The sequence below is a fragment of the Lepeophtheirus salmonis genome, chromosome 14, assembly GCF_016086655.4.
Source record: "Lepeophtheirus salmonis chromosome 14, UVic_Lsal_1.4, whole genome shotgun sequence".
Taxonomy (NCBI): Eukaryota; Metazoa; Arthropoda; class Copepoda; order Siphonostomatoida; family Caligidae; genus Lepeophtheirus; species Lepeophtheirus salmonis.
Genome location: NC_052144.2, coordinates 34,157,513 through 34,176,084, shown reverse-complemented (window position 1 = coordinate 34,176,084; position 18,572 = coordinate 34,157,513). Strand labels below are relative to the sequence as shown.

Here is an 18,572-nt window from a genome sequence, read left to right as displayed (position 1 = left end):
TAATTGATTAATTTAGGGTGCTAAAACTGGAAAAGACAATGGTTATACAATGCTTTTCGACATTGAAAGCTTTGATTATTCCTATTACGACGAAGGATCCGAAGGTTTGAAAGTAGCTCTCGTCCATCACTTAGACATGCCAATTATGCGGCAAACAGGATTTCATATCGCTCCAGGAACGGAAAATCAAATTGCAGTCACACCCACGTTAATTTCGACTTCAGAGAATGCGATGGTTCGTTTCTCTCCTTCAGAGCGGGATTGTTACTCAGAGGAAGAAATATCACTAAAATACTTACCCAGAGGGCATGGATATAGATATGAAATGAGTAATTGTTTGTTTGAAGCAGCCTTTGAGAATATTTTGAAGCATTGTAAATGTTTCCCAGGTAATGAATCTTATGGTTAAATAAAAAAAATTAAAAAATAATATAAAGTAATGAACAATAATTAAGTAAGGATGGAGAGTAAGTGTTATTTAGGACTGAAGACTCAAGTCCCGTCCAGTCCATTCTCGGGCAGTCCAGTTTAGTCCTGCATATAAGTCTTAAAACTTATTTAGTTGGGTCATTGATGACGTCACTGAGCTTTACTTCATCCCTTTTTAATCAGTTCTACTACTGATATTCCGAAGGGCCGGTCTTAAGACTTGACTGGATCGTACAAGACTGACTAAATAAGAACTAACACAATACTTTGTAACACAATATGGAATTGTTAGCGGAACAGCGTAGCTCAATGGACAACACACTCGGGATAAATTATTCTATTGAACTCAATGTGCGTAGGTTCACGTCTGGATTGTTCCTAGAGAAGGAAATATACTGAATGTATATGGACTTCAGAGACAATTCTTAGATCAGATAGAGTAAATTTAATACGATAATGTTTAGTTACATATAATTAGTACAACTCTATCTGACCAAATAAAGGAACATTAAGAATATTTTTTTATTTTTTTTTAAAATAAGATCGAAATTTATATTGAAGTATTTCCTAATTAATAGGTTTTCATACCATGGGAGGTGAGCACGCTATGGAACATTATGATGTTTGTATTGGTCCTAATTTAACTTGTATGAATGACCTTATGAATCGGATGGGTCAATTTGATCATGTGGACTACAACGGTGTACAAGTCAAGTGTAGATCTTCTTGTGAGGATCAAATAAACTCCCTCTTTGTTACAACATCAAATTATCCTAATAGAAAAACGTTGATATATAGAGAGGAATTTTGTATTCTGGCCAAAAGGTTGGTCGAAAAATGTACAAGTTCTAAAAGAAAACCGCTGGAAAGGGAGTATCCCAATATATGTGAGGTTCTAAAGCCTCTTACGAGGCATAGGTGAGATATATAAATATTTACATTATTAGAATTTGAAAATTGTCAAAATCCTCGTTAGTAAAAATGAAAAGAGGTATTGAGGACTCTGATATAATATAATTGTAAGTAAAAAAGGGACCCGTTTAAGGAAAAAACTAAGCTTAGCGATTAGAAAAGGAAAAATGGTCTTTACGTTTGCTCTTTCTTCTTCTTCTTCTTTTCCCCATTATTTAATGTTTTCTTGGTGTTTACTTCTCCCTCAAATAAACAGATCCAAATTTAAATATAATTATAAAATATTTTCCCAGGACTAATATTATTTGAAATGTTGAAGCTTCTCCTGTTTATGGGAGTAATTCATTTTCTCCTCCCAAAGTTATATAACAGGATACTAACCAGGATCTTCATTCTGTAATATCATATGTTTTGCTCCATATTTCTCCTCGGACTCTTAAAAAATCCCATCTCTAACTACTCCTCGCTTGCATATAGGTTTGAATTCTCTAAATAAGGAGGAACAAAGCTACAAGACAAGTCTGAGTAGTTTCATAATCTTATGATACCACAGATGAAGTCACTTGATTAATTTATCTCATGGTTTATGTAACCTTTTCTTCCCTTCGCAGAACTACATTTTTTAATTCAATTAAATGAGAATTCATGTGGGTTGCATAGATAAATATTGTTGAGTAGCCAACCATATTTAAACAATTATTAATTTGGTGTTCTTTGTTTCGTCACTTGGTTCATAGCCTTGGAGAGGAATAATTAGTGAGAAACCAAAAAAATTGTAGGTTACCAGAAAATATGGGTTTGGCAGTAAAATGTGAAATCGAGAGGTTGCTTTAGAAATACTTCAATATTTTCTTGTTTTCAATAATAACAAAAAAAAAGTAATACTTCCATATCTCACTTCACACACCTACTGATGGGCATAGCAGCCACGGAGAAGTCCTTGGCAAGGCGATTCATCGATTTGGTGGGGTCCTCCTTCATTATCTTCTCCAAGCAAAACAGGAACTCCAGATTACTCTTTATATTGTGACCTCCACTTACTTCTTTCTTGGAGAGGTCTTCCCTATCATTCTTCATCATGTCCACCATGAAAACCAGGCTCCTGGAGCACTTCACCATGTTCATAATCATCACCATCTCAAGTTCTGTGATGCACTACTTCTTGGCTTTTTTTTCACTCATGAAGACGAAACGTTTGTTATAGATTGTTTACCCACAAAAAATAATTGAACCAGATAATAACATTAATTGAAAGTCCATTTTTTACTCGCTACCCCTTGATATTTTTAATATATGCTCAATAGGATTTTCACAATTCCTCATATCTCTCTACATTATAATTTACACTGTTTGACTTTTTTCTTTTCTTTTTTTTGTCTTGTAGATATTGTGAAAACAACCATTGGGACCTTCTTCGGAATACTATACCTAATTGTAGCTCAAAATCTTGTCCAATCGAGGATATGATCCTTGATTATGCAAGAGAGAATTTAGTAATGTTCAATATATTCATCAAGGATCCATACGCCAAGAGATTTCAAAAGAATGAAAAAATCACAAAAACGGCATATATTGCCAACTCTGGAGGTTTACTCGGACTTTGTATGGGATTTTCATTGATCTCTGCTGCAGAAATTATATTTCATTGTTTTTTTGGCATGTTCTCAGTATTTTTTCCAAACTCTTCCGCTAAACGTTCTCACTCCATAAGAATTCCAGATGAGAACAATGATATTTCCTTGAATAAGAAATCAAAAAACAATGCATTTAAAAATGCTACCAGTCAAACCGTCTTAAATGGTCGAGTCTTTGTAGGTCCTGAGAGAATTATTTAAAAAGACAGAATAATATGATAACCGTCATCATGATTGTTTTATATATTTTCAAATCGAGAGTTTATTCTTTCTTTCCTTTTAAAAAAATCATTTATTACGGGTTATGTCGCTTGCATTTTAAACAAAACTCCCAAAAAAACAAAACATTTATAATCATATTTCAATCTTTAAGAAAGTCAAATAGATAAATTTGAACTATAAAATGATATATTAGCAATCTTTTTTTTTTTTCTTGTAGCATATCTATTATTTGTAATTGATTTTTTTCTAAATAAAAACTTTTCTGTCCTGATGAAAAAACAAGTGTGTTTAATTTCTCAACAAATAATAAATCAAGTTATTGGTCTAATAGATTCTGCCACATTTGTATCCAGACATATGTATCCGTGACATTTGTATCCACGACATTTGTATCCACATTCAACAAGTAAGACATTTTTATCTACGACATCTGTACCCACAGTAAATAAGTGCGACTTTTGTATCCACATTTTTTATAAATTATATTTTTTCAAACTGCATATTTTTATTGGTCTGTAATAGCCCACATAAGGGATGAAGATGGGCTGGTACGACAAAAGTGGAGGGATGAAATATCTAGCGCCCGAATAAATTACGATGGGATTGAGGGCTCATCAAGAAGAGCAAGGATAAGGGACCAGCAGAGTCGATTTTTTTCTATTTTGTCTCTAAATATTTATATCAGCTGCATTTACACATTCATTAAAAGAACGAAAATAGTGGTATCAATCCGAGTTACCACATTTACTGTGAGTGTAGACCTCTAATGATCTATAAACTTGACAACTTGACTATCACCATGGTTTCAATTATATTTGTGAGTTAATTTCAATATTTAGCATTTTAAATTTACATTTTCTCTTAGACATGCTAACAGGTGAATAAAAAATATTTTAAATGCCTAATTTGAAAGACTTTAAAAAACCTACAATTCAAAAAGTTTTACTTACTTTTATTTAATATATTTAGCATACAATATGATCAGTTTTCAAAAAGGCAACCATCGATAGAAATCCCGGTTTTCTAATTTGGACCTGAATTTGATAAACAACTAAGTTATCATCCTAGTTGACTCAATCATTCATGATGGTAGACGAGGAAGGAATTGAAGGTGAATGTAATTCCCTGCAATGAAATCATAATTAATGGGTGACAGATCTGTGCTACATGTTTTTTTTTTGTGTGTGTGTGTTTGTGTTATTGGGCTTGTTTAATAGGAAGTTAGACCTAGCAACTTTTATTTTACACTCCTTTGTTCGTGCTGCTATGATCATAAAAAGAAACAAAATATAATACATTTTAACGAATGTACTTTTTTGTAATGCCTAAGCTAGACACGGGGGTGTCTCCAGGGGTAAGCTGTAGGCCTATAGACACCCTCTGCACATGACTGATTTTTTCAGGATAGTAAAAATTATCGCTCTGGAACATAATAATTTAATGAGAAAACGGGGATTACAAAATTTTTTAAGGATTTTGTTGCTTTAAAAAGGAACGGTCATTCCACGCAGTTATGTTGTGGAGCAAAAAAATTAAATTGTTTCATCTAAGACAAAAACACACAATTAAATGATTTGTAAGTCACATTTAATCATTATTCTATCAATATATCATCATGACATGTCAAAAAGATTTCCTTTTCTACAACAAAGAATAAAAATTTGATTTATTTTAATTTATAAAATTGAATAATTATGTTTCCCAATCGACATAACTATTTAAAAGCCTTGATAAAGATCCTATAAAATCACCTATGCCTGGATTTATATACTTGCCTACATATGAATCTGAGGATAAATGTCTTATATTGTAATGTATCTATATTAGAAAATATCTGGATAAATACATATTTCGAGATGATTATCTTATAAAATCATATGTTTAACCAAAGAATAGTTAACAATTGTGGAAACTTTTTAGTCAGAAATCACTTTCAGTTTAAACATGAGCGGACAATCATCTCCAAGCATTATGAGGACTTTACCTCTCTTCTTCTTTTTATTAGCCTCTAAAATCCCATCTATTGGTAAATATATTCATGTATAGAAGTAAATTACTATCAGTTTGTTCATGAACGTGTTTTAGATGCAAATTGCCTAACAACGTCTGGTAGTAGTTGTGTATTTCCTTTCACCTATAGTGGAACGACATATACTTCTTGCACCACTGTTGACTATGGAACAACTCTCTGGTGTGCTACATCTGTAACAGGATCCGGAGAAGTGAATAATTATGGTGATTGTTCAACATCATGTCCAGGTAAATTAACTGATTACCATAACATATGATTGTATAATTTTATCAACAATAAGTCGTATATTTTATTTTTCATAGTTGAATCTACTGTTTCAAAAGCCGGTAATTATAGCGTGTAATGTCCAAATTAAGTTACAAAACAATTTACTCTTTTAAATTAGGATGTCCAACCACTGGGTCTCGACCTTGTGTTTTCCCATTTACCTATAATGGAGTGGAATACAGTACTTGTACAACTGTTGATTTTGGATCCACTTCTTGGTGTGCTGTTGCTGTCTCATCATCAGACGTAGTCACATCATACGGAATTTGTTCATCCTCATGTCCTAGTAATTACTTAATTTTATTCTATTTTAATCTTCATAACACAATTACATGTATTTATTTTTTACTCCAACATTAGAGGAATCAACATTGGCTCCATCAGGTGAGAATATAAAAGTAAATAGATTTTTCATTTAAAAATATTTTCGTACTATGTTCTGTAGCATGTGGTACAACTGATGGACGAGGGTGTAAATTTCCTTTTAAATATGGAGGAGTTACATACTCTGATTGTACTACAATTGATAATTCTGGGACTCCTTGGTGTTCAACTTCTGTAAATGCAGCAACTCTCGAAGTCATTAATTATGGTACCTGTAATAGCAATTGTTTAGGTGAGTTGTATTCATTTATTTCGATTTCAAGTCCTGAGCCCTACTAAAAAATACTTTATTTGGAATGCTGAGCCTTTAAAAAATTTCTTATAGCTTTGTTCTGATGAAAAAATAGCTTAGATTAATTAATTTTGTTTAATATATTGAATGAGGAATTAAATTATAATTTCATATAAAAATCCTACTAGTTGATGTACCAAGCACAACAACAACCACAACAACTACTGAAGCCACTACAACCACTACTACGACGACAACAACAACTACAACTACGACAACATCCACCACCACAACGACGACGACAACTACTACAACCACTACCACAACAACGACGACCACCACAACGACTACAACTACGACGACAACTACTACAACAACGACGACCACAACAACAACTACAACGACAACTACTACAACCACCACAACGACTACGACAACCACTACTACGACGACAACAACAACTACAACAACAACCACCACCACAACGACTACGACAACTACTACAACAACAACGACTACAACGACGACGACAACTACTACAACCACAACAACAACAACGACTACGACAACCACTACTACTACGACGACGACTACAACCACGACGACAACCACCACAACGACTACAACTACAACGACAACTACTACAACCACTACAACAACAACGACTACGACAACCACAACGACTACAACTACGACGACGACAACCACCACAACTACAACGACTACTACAACTACGACAACCACCACAACGACTACGACAACCACAACGACTACAACTACGACGACGACAACCACCACAACTACAACGACTACTACAACTACGACAACCACCACAACGACTACAACCACGACGACGACAACCACAACGACTACGACTACGACTACTACAACGACAACCACCACAACGACAACGACTACTACAACGACGACAACCACCACAACGACTACAACTACGACGACGACAACTACAACTACTACAACAACAACAACAACGACAACGACTACTACAACGACGACAACCACCACAACGACTACAACTACGACGACAACAACTACAACTACTACAACAACAACAACGACAACGACTACTACAACGACGACAACCACCACAACGACTACAACTACGACAACTTTACAAGGTTCATATTTTTTTGATAAATTGATTTTCCCTTTTAACATTTATGATTGAGTATTGTAGGTTGTTCAGCGGTGAATGGTCAAGCCTGTGTATTCCCTTTTTCATACAATGGAAATATGTATTCAGCCTGTACAACTGTGGACAATGGAAATGTTCATTGGTGTGCCACATCAAATACAGCTTCTGGAGAGGTCAATACTTACGGAGATTGTGCAACAGATTGTCCAAGTAACTTAGATTCTATTAAATAATATTAATGTACCTATTTGTAATTTCACACCTTTTTTTTAGCTGAGACCACTGTTTCAACAGCTGGTAAGTTACATTTATAAATCATTGTGAACTATAAATGATTGTTTTAATTATTTCAGGATGTCCAACGTCAAATGGAGGTAGATGTACTTTCCCATTTGTTTACCTAGGTGTAACATATGAAAAATGTACAAATATTGACTTTGGGACCATTTTCTGGTGTGCCACATCTGTTGATTCCTCGAACGGTGTGAATTCCTTCGGTACATGCTCCTCAACTTGTCCGCGTAAGTGTTATACATACCTGTACACATAGCATAGCCTCATAAAATTGCTCCCGTTTTTTATTCATTATAGGTGAAACAACATTGGCTTCGAATGGTTAGTATTCATTCTTCTTCTTTTTTATTGATGCCAAGTGAGCTCATACTTTCTTTTATTCCAGTGTGTGCCACACTTCGAGGTAGTAAGTGTGTTTTCCCCTTTATGTATAATGGAGTTACATATAATTCATGTACCACTGTGGACTTTGGAAGTACAAAATGGTGTGCTACATCGGTTGATGCATCATTGAACCAATTAACATATGGCATTTGCGGCTCTAGTTGTTGATGTTTTTTATCTCCTAATTCGTAATAATTTCTAATATTAAATTATATAAAATGAATGCATGTTTTGTGGAGTTAAGTATCAATTTCAAATGATGATGTTCCGCAATATAAATACAAAATAAATAAATATGATTAGCAATGAGATAGTTTTTCATAATTTTTTAACTATATACCCTTTTCATAAGTCGTTTTTGTAAATTGTTTCTCGACATTTTTACGGTTATCATATATTTTATTAAAGGTATGCCTAACCATTTCCTCTTTTGTGTAACTAGTTGATTCTCGTAAAAAAATATTTTAAAGGTAATGTATGGATATATTATAAAGATTCATTTTCTATGATAATATATGGTTTCTATGTTTTATATTTTTCCCTATGTAAATACCTTTGTGTATGATGCATTCGAGCAAATTGGTTACAGTTTGTATGTATTGAAACAAACTAGGGACACTAAGTGTATAAAACAATAGACGTGAATTATTGATTTTTTTTAAAGCTTTCTTGTTAGTTATTGAATGTAATGAACTACTGGAATGGTTCTTTAGAAGCCTGATTAATAAATAGCAATTCTAAGGTATCAAAATGACAATTTGTATATATAAAAAATATTTAATAGTAGCAGAACGACCTCGAAGTTTCTGCATTTATTGATTTTTCGATAAAGTCATATACATACTTTAGACATAAAATAAAAGTTGTCCAGAATGCTGAGTTATGTATTTAAGGCCATGTTTAATTCTGATCAGACCAGATTACTGAGATCTCTTGGACAAGTTTTGTTACTTCGGAAATAATTTTATTTTTTTCCATAAAACAAGATCATTCCCTGTGTTTCAAAGTTTTTTTTTAAGTATGGGTTGTCGATTCCAAAATTCAAAAAAAATCCAAAAAACGAATTATTGTACTAACGGAAAAAGGGAGACGAATCAAATAGGGAATTAGGAAGAGGATTAGCGAGTTTTTCTTGGTATGTATCTTCATTATGGTTGAAGGAGGAACATAATTCCAAGTATTATGTTGTCTATTTACAAGTTTTACTAAATTCTGGAGTTATTTAAGCCATTAATAAAATAATTCGAAATAAAATATATAATACGGGTAGGTCCAATTTATATAAAATATCATATAGTTATTTCTTAAATAGTATCTTCTAAAATAGAAATAAAATCCAAGTTTCCCTGGCACAAATTCAGCAATGTAGCATAAAGACGAGGGGAGTCTGCAGAATTATATATATATAAGTATTTATTTGATTGGGTTTTGGATTTTTTTTTTAAATCTGTCGGGAAACATCTTAAAATATTGACGTGCTTAGTAAAAGTTTTACCACTGTAAATAATTTTAGTAATCCTCAAAGTTCCACATCTCTCATTTTCATTTAGTTTTTTAAGTCTCAGACTGGAGTTATTTCCAATTGCCATTTTTTCCCTTCTCTCTTCTTCAACTACATTTGATATCCTGTAAGTACTGACGATATCCGAAGTTAAAGATCACCAAAATATCGAAAATTTGACAAAACTTCCCAAAAGTAAGAACAATGAAAATTACTCCCGAGTCTACAACGAAGAAGTTCTTTAAAGTCATCTTTCTCCAAGATCCGTTTTGGTATCTTGTAACCTTTATACGATGTTACATAATGAAATTCAGGATCAACATACTACGATCTGAGGCTGGATCCTTATGGTAAGATGCATTTCTAATATGGGAAAACAGTTTTAGAAATACTAGTGCCAAATCAATCCTAGAAGACTGGTCTCATCTTCTTTGTGAAAAAGACTGAACCCTTATTACATTCACCAAATCTATTTTTTAGATTAACTTTTGCAAAATATGTTTATTTGCATAGTATCTCCATACATCAAGATCAACGTTGAGATTTCCAATTAACAAAAGTAAGGTGGAGTCTTTCCCCTGGTCCTTGAGAAATGCTTGAAAAACTGTAATGACTTGTTATTGGAACTGTAAGCGTAAATTAGAAAAAAATCCAAACATAAAATGAGTATTAAAACTTTATGCCCATCTCCAGAAACCTATTTACTCTTTTCGAAATACAAGATTCTCCATTTTTTAAATGTTAATACCCCTCTGCATGATCTAGAGCCAGAAAAAAAGTTGAAACACTCAGGAGGCAGAAACAATCTGACATAAAGAATTACACAATGACGATACCCTTGATTTCACGTCATATAGGTATATAATGATTGATTTTTTTTTCTTTGTTTTTTGAATAACTATGATTTTTGTGGAATATTTTTCGAAAAATTTAATTTTAATTTTTGTTAATAGCTATGGATTTAAAAAAAAATCAACTTTTTTATTTTTTTTCAAAAAAAAAATCTAAAAACCAACCCTGCCTCAAATTAAAACCTGCGCCCCCAGTCTCATTGATATAGACTCTTGTGCCATCAATATATTTTAAGATATATGAATTGTTGGAAAAGATATGAAGGATGACAAATTAGAGGATGAGGAGAAAGACAAAGAAGTCACTTCTTAGAGATGACGCGGATGGAGATGAGGCAGAAAAAGAAAATGATGATAAGGTCACCACCTTAAGGGTATGTCTTAAGACAAAGAAAAAAATAAGGTCTTTGTGCCAATAAAGAAATTTAGGAAACTTTGTTCATGATAATTCAGGAATTGAAGAGAATAAGTGTCTAATAGAACTCCAAGAAAAATGGGTTCAAGGAAAAATAACATTTTTTTTTTTTTTTAATAATATGTTTTTAGTATATTTTGAATTCATAGTGCAATGATGCATATTTCAATATATTTTATATTTATATGCTATGTATATAGTTATATGTACGAGATGTGTTAAAAAAGTAAGATGACTTTTTAAATTTTGCATGCAAGGTACATTTGGTATACTCAATTTTTTTTTTTTGTGTGTGTGTGTGTTTGTACGTTCGCCAGAACATACATTTACTGTTTCACCTATATAATATGTTTATTTTATTTGTGAGAGGAATAACGGTTCTAAGTACTATGCTTTTTTTTATTGAAAAACATGGATCAAAAATGGGCTTCAAATTTTCGTAAAAACACTTGAAATGTTGACACTGGTAAACGAACTATTCTGAGTAAAAAGAATGTTTAAAGTGGTACAAACTCTTCCAAGATGACTAGGAAGATGCCAATGACGAGCATCACTCTGGAGGCCCAAACAACAGATGAAAACGTTAAAGCAGTGAAGAAAATTGTTATTGATAACCTTCGAATCACTACAGGTTGGTTGATGCCATAAAATTTTGTCGGATGTATTTGGTATGAGATGAATGTCAGCAAAGTTTGCTCCGAAACAGCTTAATTTTGACGAAAATATTCCAAAAAAATTATTGTCCAAAATCCTGCACCATTTTCACCAGATTTGGACCCATGTTACTTTTTCTGGTTCCTAAAACAGAAGTGACCTATGAAAGGACAAAGGTTTGTTACAATTGAGAAGATAAGGACTGCATCGCAGGAAAAGTTTTATGTTATTCCGAAAAGTGCTTATGATAAGTCCTTTAAGGATTGGAAAAAGCGTTGGCACAAGTGTATTGTATCTTAAGTAGATTACTTTGAAAGGGACAACATAAATATTGATGAATAAAATAATATTTTTTCCTAAAAAAATTACAAAGTCTTCTTACTTTTTCAATAAAAATTTGTAAAAACATAAACAATTATTATAATTTGGAGTATATTTATGTAAGAATATATTATAATTTTATTATCGGAATGTAATGTTAATTTAATATCACCCAACCAATTTCGTATGTAGATATTAGTTATGTTAATATAAATATATATAGAATATCACATGGCGCAGTGACAGGATGTCAGAATCCGGGATGATCGAGCTTCGAAAGCTCAGGAGGAAGTGAGGTGGTAACAAAGCCATCATCTCAATAATAATTTGTTAGTGGGTTATTGTATCCATTGGACGGAATTCGCCCTAGGATCCGATCAGAATACTTTGGAAGCGAAGCTAAACTCAGTGACGAAATTATTTGTTCTCTGGAAGATAAAGGTAAGGAGTACTAGTCAGAAGTAAATTATTTGGTGGAGCAAGAGCTGAGAGTCGATGAGTTGTGTTGTGATATCGAGAGGAGAGGAAGACAACGTTGAAGAAAATGAATGAGGAAGAATGTGCTCAGATGAATGAAACAGAAAAAAAAATCTATTTAAGCTTCCAAGTCCAGAGGAGCTGAACCTAGATACCGAGTTGGAGGACTTTGAGGAGTGGCGCTGGAGATTCGAAGAATACATAGTGTCAATGAAAGGGAGTCTTCGATCTATGAAGCAGCAGGCACCTACTCTGTGGATCTTGTTATCGAACAGTATGACTCGATACATTTGATATAATTTACAAATGCCAAAATACTTTCTATTCTTATTCATCTCTCACTAATTTCAGTCCATTATCAAAGTCTCTTATTTTTAGTATTACAAGTATAATATGCATAAAACTATTATAAGTTTAATAAAATTCTGAACAGTGTTTATTAGTTTACTATCGTTATAAAAGTAATTCTTCTAATGCTAGACGATTAACTTTAATAATAAACCGATAAAGGGATATAGAGTTGTTTTTTATGATTCACTCAATTGTAAATTCAAGAAACCGAATTTTAAGAAAAATAAAGCTTTCATTATATTTAGATTTATTATTATTTTTTGTTGCTTGTACCAAAAGGTCCCAATTAACTTTTAGATTTTCAGTTCTAACTGCAATAGCTGCCCTGAATCTAGTTTCTTTATTTGTAACATTCGTCAACTTTAGAAACTGCTGAGGGTTATTTGTTAATTCCTTTTTATAATAGATTGTGCTAACTGTTAAGTGTATCAAAAAGAGTAATAGCAAATTTATAATGAATATTGTTACTTTATCAACAATAAGACATCCAGGGATTAAAGTGAGGATTTGAAGATTTATTTTATCTATTGGACACTATTTTATATCGTTTCGATTTAAGAGGCTTTTTTTACCCTGCCGAAAATAAAACTTTAAATAGAGATTTGACTGTGGTCATATGAATATTAAAGCGCTTAGTTTCAAAATATTTTTTTTTGCTCTTACTTATGAAGCCGGCTAAACAATTATTCATATATTGTTCTTTGAAAGGACAACCAAGTGGACAGTAGTCACTCTCCTAGTGTGTATTCTCTGGATTTATTCTCCATCTTAGTAGATATTGAACATACACCTATGCCTGGTGCTGCTATTTTTTGAAATGTAACATTCTTATATCAGAATTGTTGTATATAAAACTAATCCGTAAGAAAGTTCTGGCTTTTTCCTTAATCATAGGATGAACTAATTCTGTGCTCTATAAGAGTAATCAACCATAGGAATAAGTTGATAACCCAGTTTTAGGTATATTCCGGGACTAAAAAAATCATATTACCGTGCAAAGACTTTGGCAAAATATTTAATGAAGTTATACACTCCTTTTTTGACTACCCTGCACTGTCTATTTGTCGGGATTTTATATTCCATAAGAATAACTATATAAAAGATTTTGTTTTTGATATTTGTTGAAAGATTATATAAATCTTATTAAGAAATTGTATGTTCAAGTATACATTTAATCACTATACGCTAATTTTAATATTATTATTTTTTTTTATTTTACTAATGTCTGCTTTTTTAATTGAATAAAGGTACATGAATAGATGGATCAAGTTAAGTTCTATCTATTTTTCCATTTTATGACTTTACTCATTATGATCAAAACAGATTCACTTTATTTTATATTGACAGTTTAATTTTCGTGAGTATAATTTAATGGTTACTTGGAACACAACACGTAAGATTTAAGACGTTGTCAAGTTAAATAAATAGGAAATTTGAGGACATTATGGGCATTTTTAATTAGCATTTCCCCTGTTAGTTTAAGTAGAAAGATAGACATATCGATGAATGTATGAGATAAAATCTAATCAAAATGCGAATGAACGTACAGAAGCCAAACTAAAAGGTTTAGAAAAAGCTTAATAATACATATTTTTGAACTAACATGTAACTTCTGTACACTTACAAATCAGAAATTCTAAGGTACTGACGATTTTCATCTTCCTTTAAATATAAGCCTAACTTTAATAATTAAAAAGTTTAAAACTACAATTTCTCAGATGCAGATATTTATTTACGACATATATAATAAATTATTTACAGTTAAATCATTAGTATACAAGTCCTACTTCAAAAAAAAAATAGTGTAAATAATATTTTTAAATATTCAGTAGTCAAAAATTGAAATTTAAAACTGGTAAGTAGTAATTTTTCCAAATTTTGAAGATAGATTATTATAAAATTCCTATAAAATAAAAGTGTTATGAAGTATTTTAGAAAAACAATTGTTTGGTCTTGTATTTTACTTATTGTTAGTTTAACATCCTGTTCCACAAATACCATAGGTTAATTGATTCTGACTGGAGTCAACTGAAGTTGCACACCAATTAGTGTTTCCAAAGTCAACTGTAGTACAGGAAGTGTACGTAACTCCACTATAAGCAAAAGGAAAAACGCATTGTCGACCTCCAGTTGTTTTACAGACTAATTACATAAAGACAAAAGTTATTTTTATATGAAAAATCCAAAACTGACTAAAAGTATGGGTGAATAAATAATACCTGATGGAGCTAATGTTGATTCAACTGAAAGAATAAAAATATAAAAAATCAAATGGGATGCATATATATAAATATAGCATAACTCACGTGGACAAGAACTGGTGCATAAACCATACTCCGTTACCAGGTTTTGAGAGTTAACATTTGTAGCGCACCAAAACTGATTATCAAAGTCTATGATTGTACATTGTGTATATGTTACGCTATCATATACAAAAGGGAAAACACATCTTCGATCATTTGTAGTAGCACATCCTAAAGTTTAGAAATAGTTGGTATCAATTATTGCAAATTATTTTCAAATAGTATTTTGATTACCTGCAGAAGTTGACACAGTCTCAGCTGTAAAAAAGACATGTTAAAATAAAAGTTGAGTTAGTGTAGTATATACAAAAATTTCTAAACATACTTGGACAAGATGAGGAGCAATCCCCGTAAGTATTCACTTCCCCTGATGATGTGAGTGACGTGGCACACCAATGAATGCTACCGTAATCAATTGTTGTGCATGCGGAGTAAGTCCTGCTATTGTATGTGAATGGGAAAGCACATGCTTGTCCAGTTGTGGTAGAGCAACCTGAAAAAAAAATTATTTACTCTGATATACTTCTACACTCGTATTTCGAGTATACCCTTGAGTGTGGTGGTTGATGTGCCAGTAGTAATGGTTGTTGTACCTGTTGTTGTTGTGGTACTGGTAGTTGTTGTAGCCGTAGTGGAAACTGTAGTTGTAATCGTTGTTGTAGTAGTCGTTGTGATTGTTGTAGTAGTCGTTGTTGTTGTTGTTGTAGTTGTGGTGGTAGTTGTTGTAGTAGTGGTAGTCGTTGTGGTTGTTGTAGTAGTGGTAGTCGTTGTAGTTGTGGTGGTAGTTGTTGTAGTAGTGGTAGTCGTTGTAGTTGTGGTGGTAGTTGTTGTAGTAGTGGTAGTCGTTGTGGTTGTTGTAGTATTGGTAGTCGTTGTGGTAGTGGTAGTCGTTGTGGTTGTTGTAGTTGGTGTAGTAGTGGTAGTCGTTGTAGTTGGTGTAGTAGTGGTAGTTGTTGTAGTTGTAGTCGTTGTTGTTGTAGTCGTTGAGGTCGTTGTAGTAATTATCGTAGTAGTAGTTGTGGTTGTAGTGATAGTTGTTGCAGTGGTCGTTGTAGTTGTCAAGGTTGTTGACGTGGTAGAAGTGGTTGTCATTGTCGTGGTGGTAGTTGTCAAGGGTGAATCGACTGGAATGAATACATTAAATTAAGAGGAGTAGGATGCTGAATGTCGTAAGAATTCTCAATATAGAAAATTTGTACATTTTATACAACATAAGCAATCTCTTTGATTTTTCCATATGGTCCATACTTGAAGAAAAGGCCGGCTAAATGAATCATCAGCTTATTGAAGATTGCACTTGTCAGTGAGGGGATTTTTCCCCAATAAATACTGTTTGTGATTATATTAAAGTTGTCCCTAGGAGGCTAAGAAAAATCATTGCTTCCGAGGATGACCAAATTGAGTAAAATCTTTCATAACTATGTATTGTTATATTTTAAAGATTTTTGCCATTTATTGAAAATGTATAAATCAGTTGTTCTTATTATAATTATACTATATATATAACTTTAATAATAATCCTAAAGTGCATCTCAATTATTTTTTTAGAACCCCCTTCCTCCGACTTTTACATGAAGATTAACATATAAATATTTTATTAGTTATAAAAAACTAGACGAATCCGGACTTCAATGTTGACGATATACCTATGTATCTTTTTATGATTATATTAACTCTAAAACATTATTACCCGAACAAAAATCATTGCATGTTCCATATGATGTGTATTCTAAATTTGTAGGATTTACTGCTGTGGCACACCAAGGTGTCCCAGTGTTATCAGCTGTTGTACAGTCTGTATACGTAACTCCAGAGTACATGAATGGAAATACGCATGCTTTTGAATCAATTGTACCACAGCCTATTGAAGAAAAAAATATATTTAGTTTCATAAAGTTTTAAAACAAGGGGATTCCCTAACTTTTTGAGGCAATCGTGGTTTCGACTACATGAATGTGCATTTGATGGTAACGAAAATAATGATGAAATAAGATTGATCAATTATTTGTTATTTTGATGCTTACTAGGACATGAAGAGGAGCATAATCCAAAGGAAACTGTGACAGATGAGCCTGTAACCCTGGTTGCACACCATAATGTATCTCCAAAATCAACTGTTGTGCAAGTATTGTATGTAGGGGAAAATACATGTTTTTCCATTTGTAGTGGGACAACCTATTATAAATTGTGTATCAATATCAAATTATTTTAATATTGAGCATACAATTATTATTATTTTTTTTAATTCATACCATTTGTGGTCACTGTTGTCTCGGCTACCAGAAAAAAATTGAAAAAGACACATTAGCTTACATGTAAAAATAACATTAAGAGGAGTATTGAGATAATGAGGCCCATACCTTGACAACCAGAAGAGGAGCAGTCCCCATAGGAGACGTAATCCCCTGATGAAGACACAGATGTAGCGCACCAGAGTGTTGCTCCGTTATCTACATCGGTGCATGCAGTATATGTATTTCCGTTATAATTGAAAGGAAAAACACAGGTTTCACCTGTTGTCGTAGTACATGCAGTAGCTAAATATTGTAAAAAAGTTGTTGCTGTAGCTTACAGATCATTTATAGACCTTTGATATTATACGAACCTACAACGGATAGATACAGAGTACAACACCAAAAATGAAGCTTCTTTCATCTTGTATATTTGATTATTTTCCGAGACAAGTAAATTATTTATGAAATGCAGCAATGTATATATACTTTTGAGAAAGAAAAGGTCAGTTATCTGTGGATGTCTCTTGATTACAATCTATCAATTAAGAGTAGTGTAATTACTTTCAATTAAGGAGAAAAATATTTTTAAATAAAAATCAATTGATTTATTGTCTAATAAAGTTGATTGAGGCCTCTTTTCCAACTCATACTGGGTGGCCCATTGAACTTAGAACAATACTAATTCAATATTTAATGAAAGTGGAGGGATTGTAATTAATTAATATTTCGATATATTAAAGCTTACACAATTAGTTACAAAAAAAACCTGAGCTTTCTTGCTTACGTACAAGTCGAGAAAATCACATTTGAATGTGATCGACGAATTTCCAATCGCGCACTCCAATCAGATGGGCGTCTTCAGGACGGCCGTTAGCGATTCTGAAACGTTGAAGACGAAGAAGGACCCAAATTAGACTTAGAAGAGCCCAGGACAATACTCTCAAGTCCTTAGGGGGCATGACATGCCAGAATTGTCCAGAGAGCTATAAAAAAGTGGACGGAAGGAGCCTTGTAAGGTTAGAGGGGCCACTTTGAACACCAGCAGGGAAAAACTATTTTTAAATGAGTCTTTTGAGTTCTTTTGGCACAATCAGTCAGCACTGGTACATCATGACAGAGGGTTAAATATGCAGCTGGTACCACCGCCTGGAAGCCATCATTTCTGCAATGTATGACTACAATAATCATTAAATGAGCCCAGACACACATCTATTTATAGTATTAATTATGTTGAAATTCTATTGTTAATTTATAAATTGTATCTTGTTGATGTTTAAAATTCAAATATTCAGATTTTAATGGACCACTCGGTACAACTTGACAAAACATGTTATTCATATGTGATGTTATTAGATTTTTTTGAAAGATCCTCTATAGACAAAAAAAAATCTATTATGCGCATAACAGAAGCTGTTCGTCATTATAATTCCTGGGTATGTTATTACTGATATAAAATAAAATGATATTTATATACATATATGTTGTGTACAGTTTATGATTTTTTACAAATTTAAGTTGT

At 32.6% G+C, this 18,572-nt stretch overlaps 3 protein-coding genes across 6 annotated transcripts in view; 2 read left to right on the top strand and 1 right to left on the bottom strand.

Annotated features, from left to right (window-relative positions):
- Positions 1 to 3,476, top strand: part of LOC121129821 (sodium channel protein Nach) — a 162,919-nt gene extending 159,443 nt beyond the window's left edge. For both annotated transcript variants that reach the window (XM_040725541.2, XM_071893449.1), the window contains 3 exons: positions 17 to 389; positions 1,008 to 1,347; positions 2,726 to 3,476. In XM_040725541.2, the coding sequence (XP_040581475.1) occupies positions 17 to 389; positions 1,008 to 1,347; positions 2,726 to 3,176 (1,164 nt within the window). In that variant the 3' untranslated portion in view covers positions 3,177 to 3,476. The remainder of the gene's footprint in view (positions 1 to 16; positions 390 to 1,007; positions 1,348 to 2,725) is intronic.
- Positions 3,477 to 5,064: 1,588 nt separating this feature from the next.
- LOC121128861 (uncharacterized) lies at positions 5,065 to 8,255 on the top strand. Of its 2 annotated transcripts, XM_071893240.1 has the most exons (13): positions 5,065 to 5,223; positions 5,283 to 5,456; positions 5,532 to 5,555; positions 5,615 to 5,782; positions 5,857 to 5,880; positions 5,942 to 6,112; positions 6,301 to 7,093; positions 7,190 to 7,251; positions 7,311 to 7,478; positions 7,542 to 7,565; positions 7,622 to 7,789; positions 7,860 to 7,883; positions 7,948 to 8,255. In XM_071893240.1, the coding sequence occupies exons 1-13, from the start codon at positions 5,142 to 5,144 to the stop codon at positions 8,112 to 8,114; spliced, it is 2,049 nt and encodes a 682-aa protein (XP_071749341.1). In that variant the 5' UTR covers positions 5,065 to 5,141; the 3' UTR covers positions 8,115 to 8,255. The 2 variants fall into 2 exon arrangements, with proteins under 2 accessions (XP_071749341.1, XP_040580391.1); XM_040724457.2 differs by having other exon boundaries at positions 6,301 to 7,251.
- A 5,971-nt stretch (positions 8,256 to 14,226) lies between these two features.
- LOC121128860 (uncharacterized) lies at positions 14,227 to 18,239 on the bottom strand. 2 transcript variants are annotated; one of them, XM_040724456.2, is made up of 13 exons: positions 17,842 to 18,239; positions 17,425 to 17,588; positions 17,180 to 17,332; positions 16,844 to 17,095; positions 16,741 to 16,764; positions 16,510 to 16,680; positions 15,368 to 15,943; positions 15,145 to 15,312; positions 15,054 to 15,077; positions 14,823 to 14,990; positions 14,736 to 14,759; positions 14,481 to 14,658; positions 14,227 to 14,419 (listed from the first exon to the last, which is right to left on the bottom strand). In XM_040724456.2, exons 4-12 carry the CDS (start codon positions 16,977 to 16,979, stop codon positions 14,492 to 14,494), a joined length of 1,458 nt encoding a protein of 485 aa, XP_040580390.1. In that variant the 5' UTR covers positions 16,980 to 17,095; positions 17,180 to 17,332; positions 17,425 to 17,588; positions 17,842 to 18,239; the 3' UTR covers positions 14,227 to 14,419; positions 14,481 to 14,491. The 2 variants fall into 2 exon arrangements, with proteins under 2 accessions (XP_040580390.1, XP_071749475.1); XM_071893374.1 differs by lacking the exons at positions 14,227 to 14,419; positions 17,842 to 18,239 and having other exon boundaries at positions 14,576 to 14,759; positions 14,823 to 14,996; positions 17,425 to 17,505.
- Between the last annotated feature and the right edge of the window lie 333 nt (positions 18,240 to 18,572).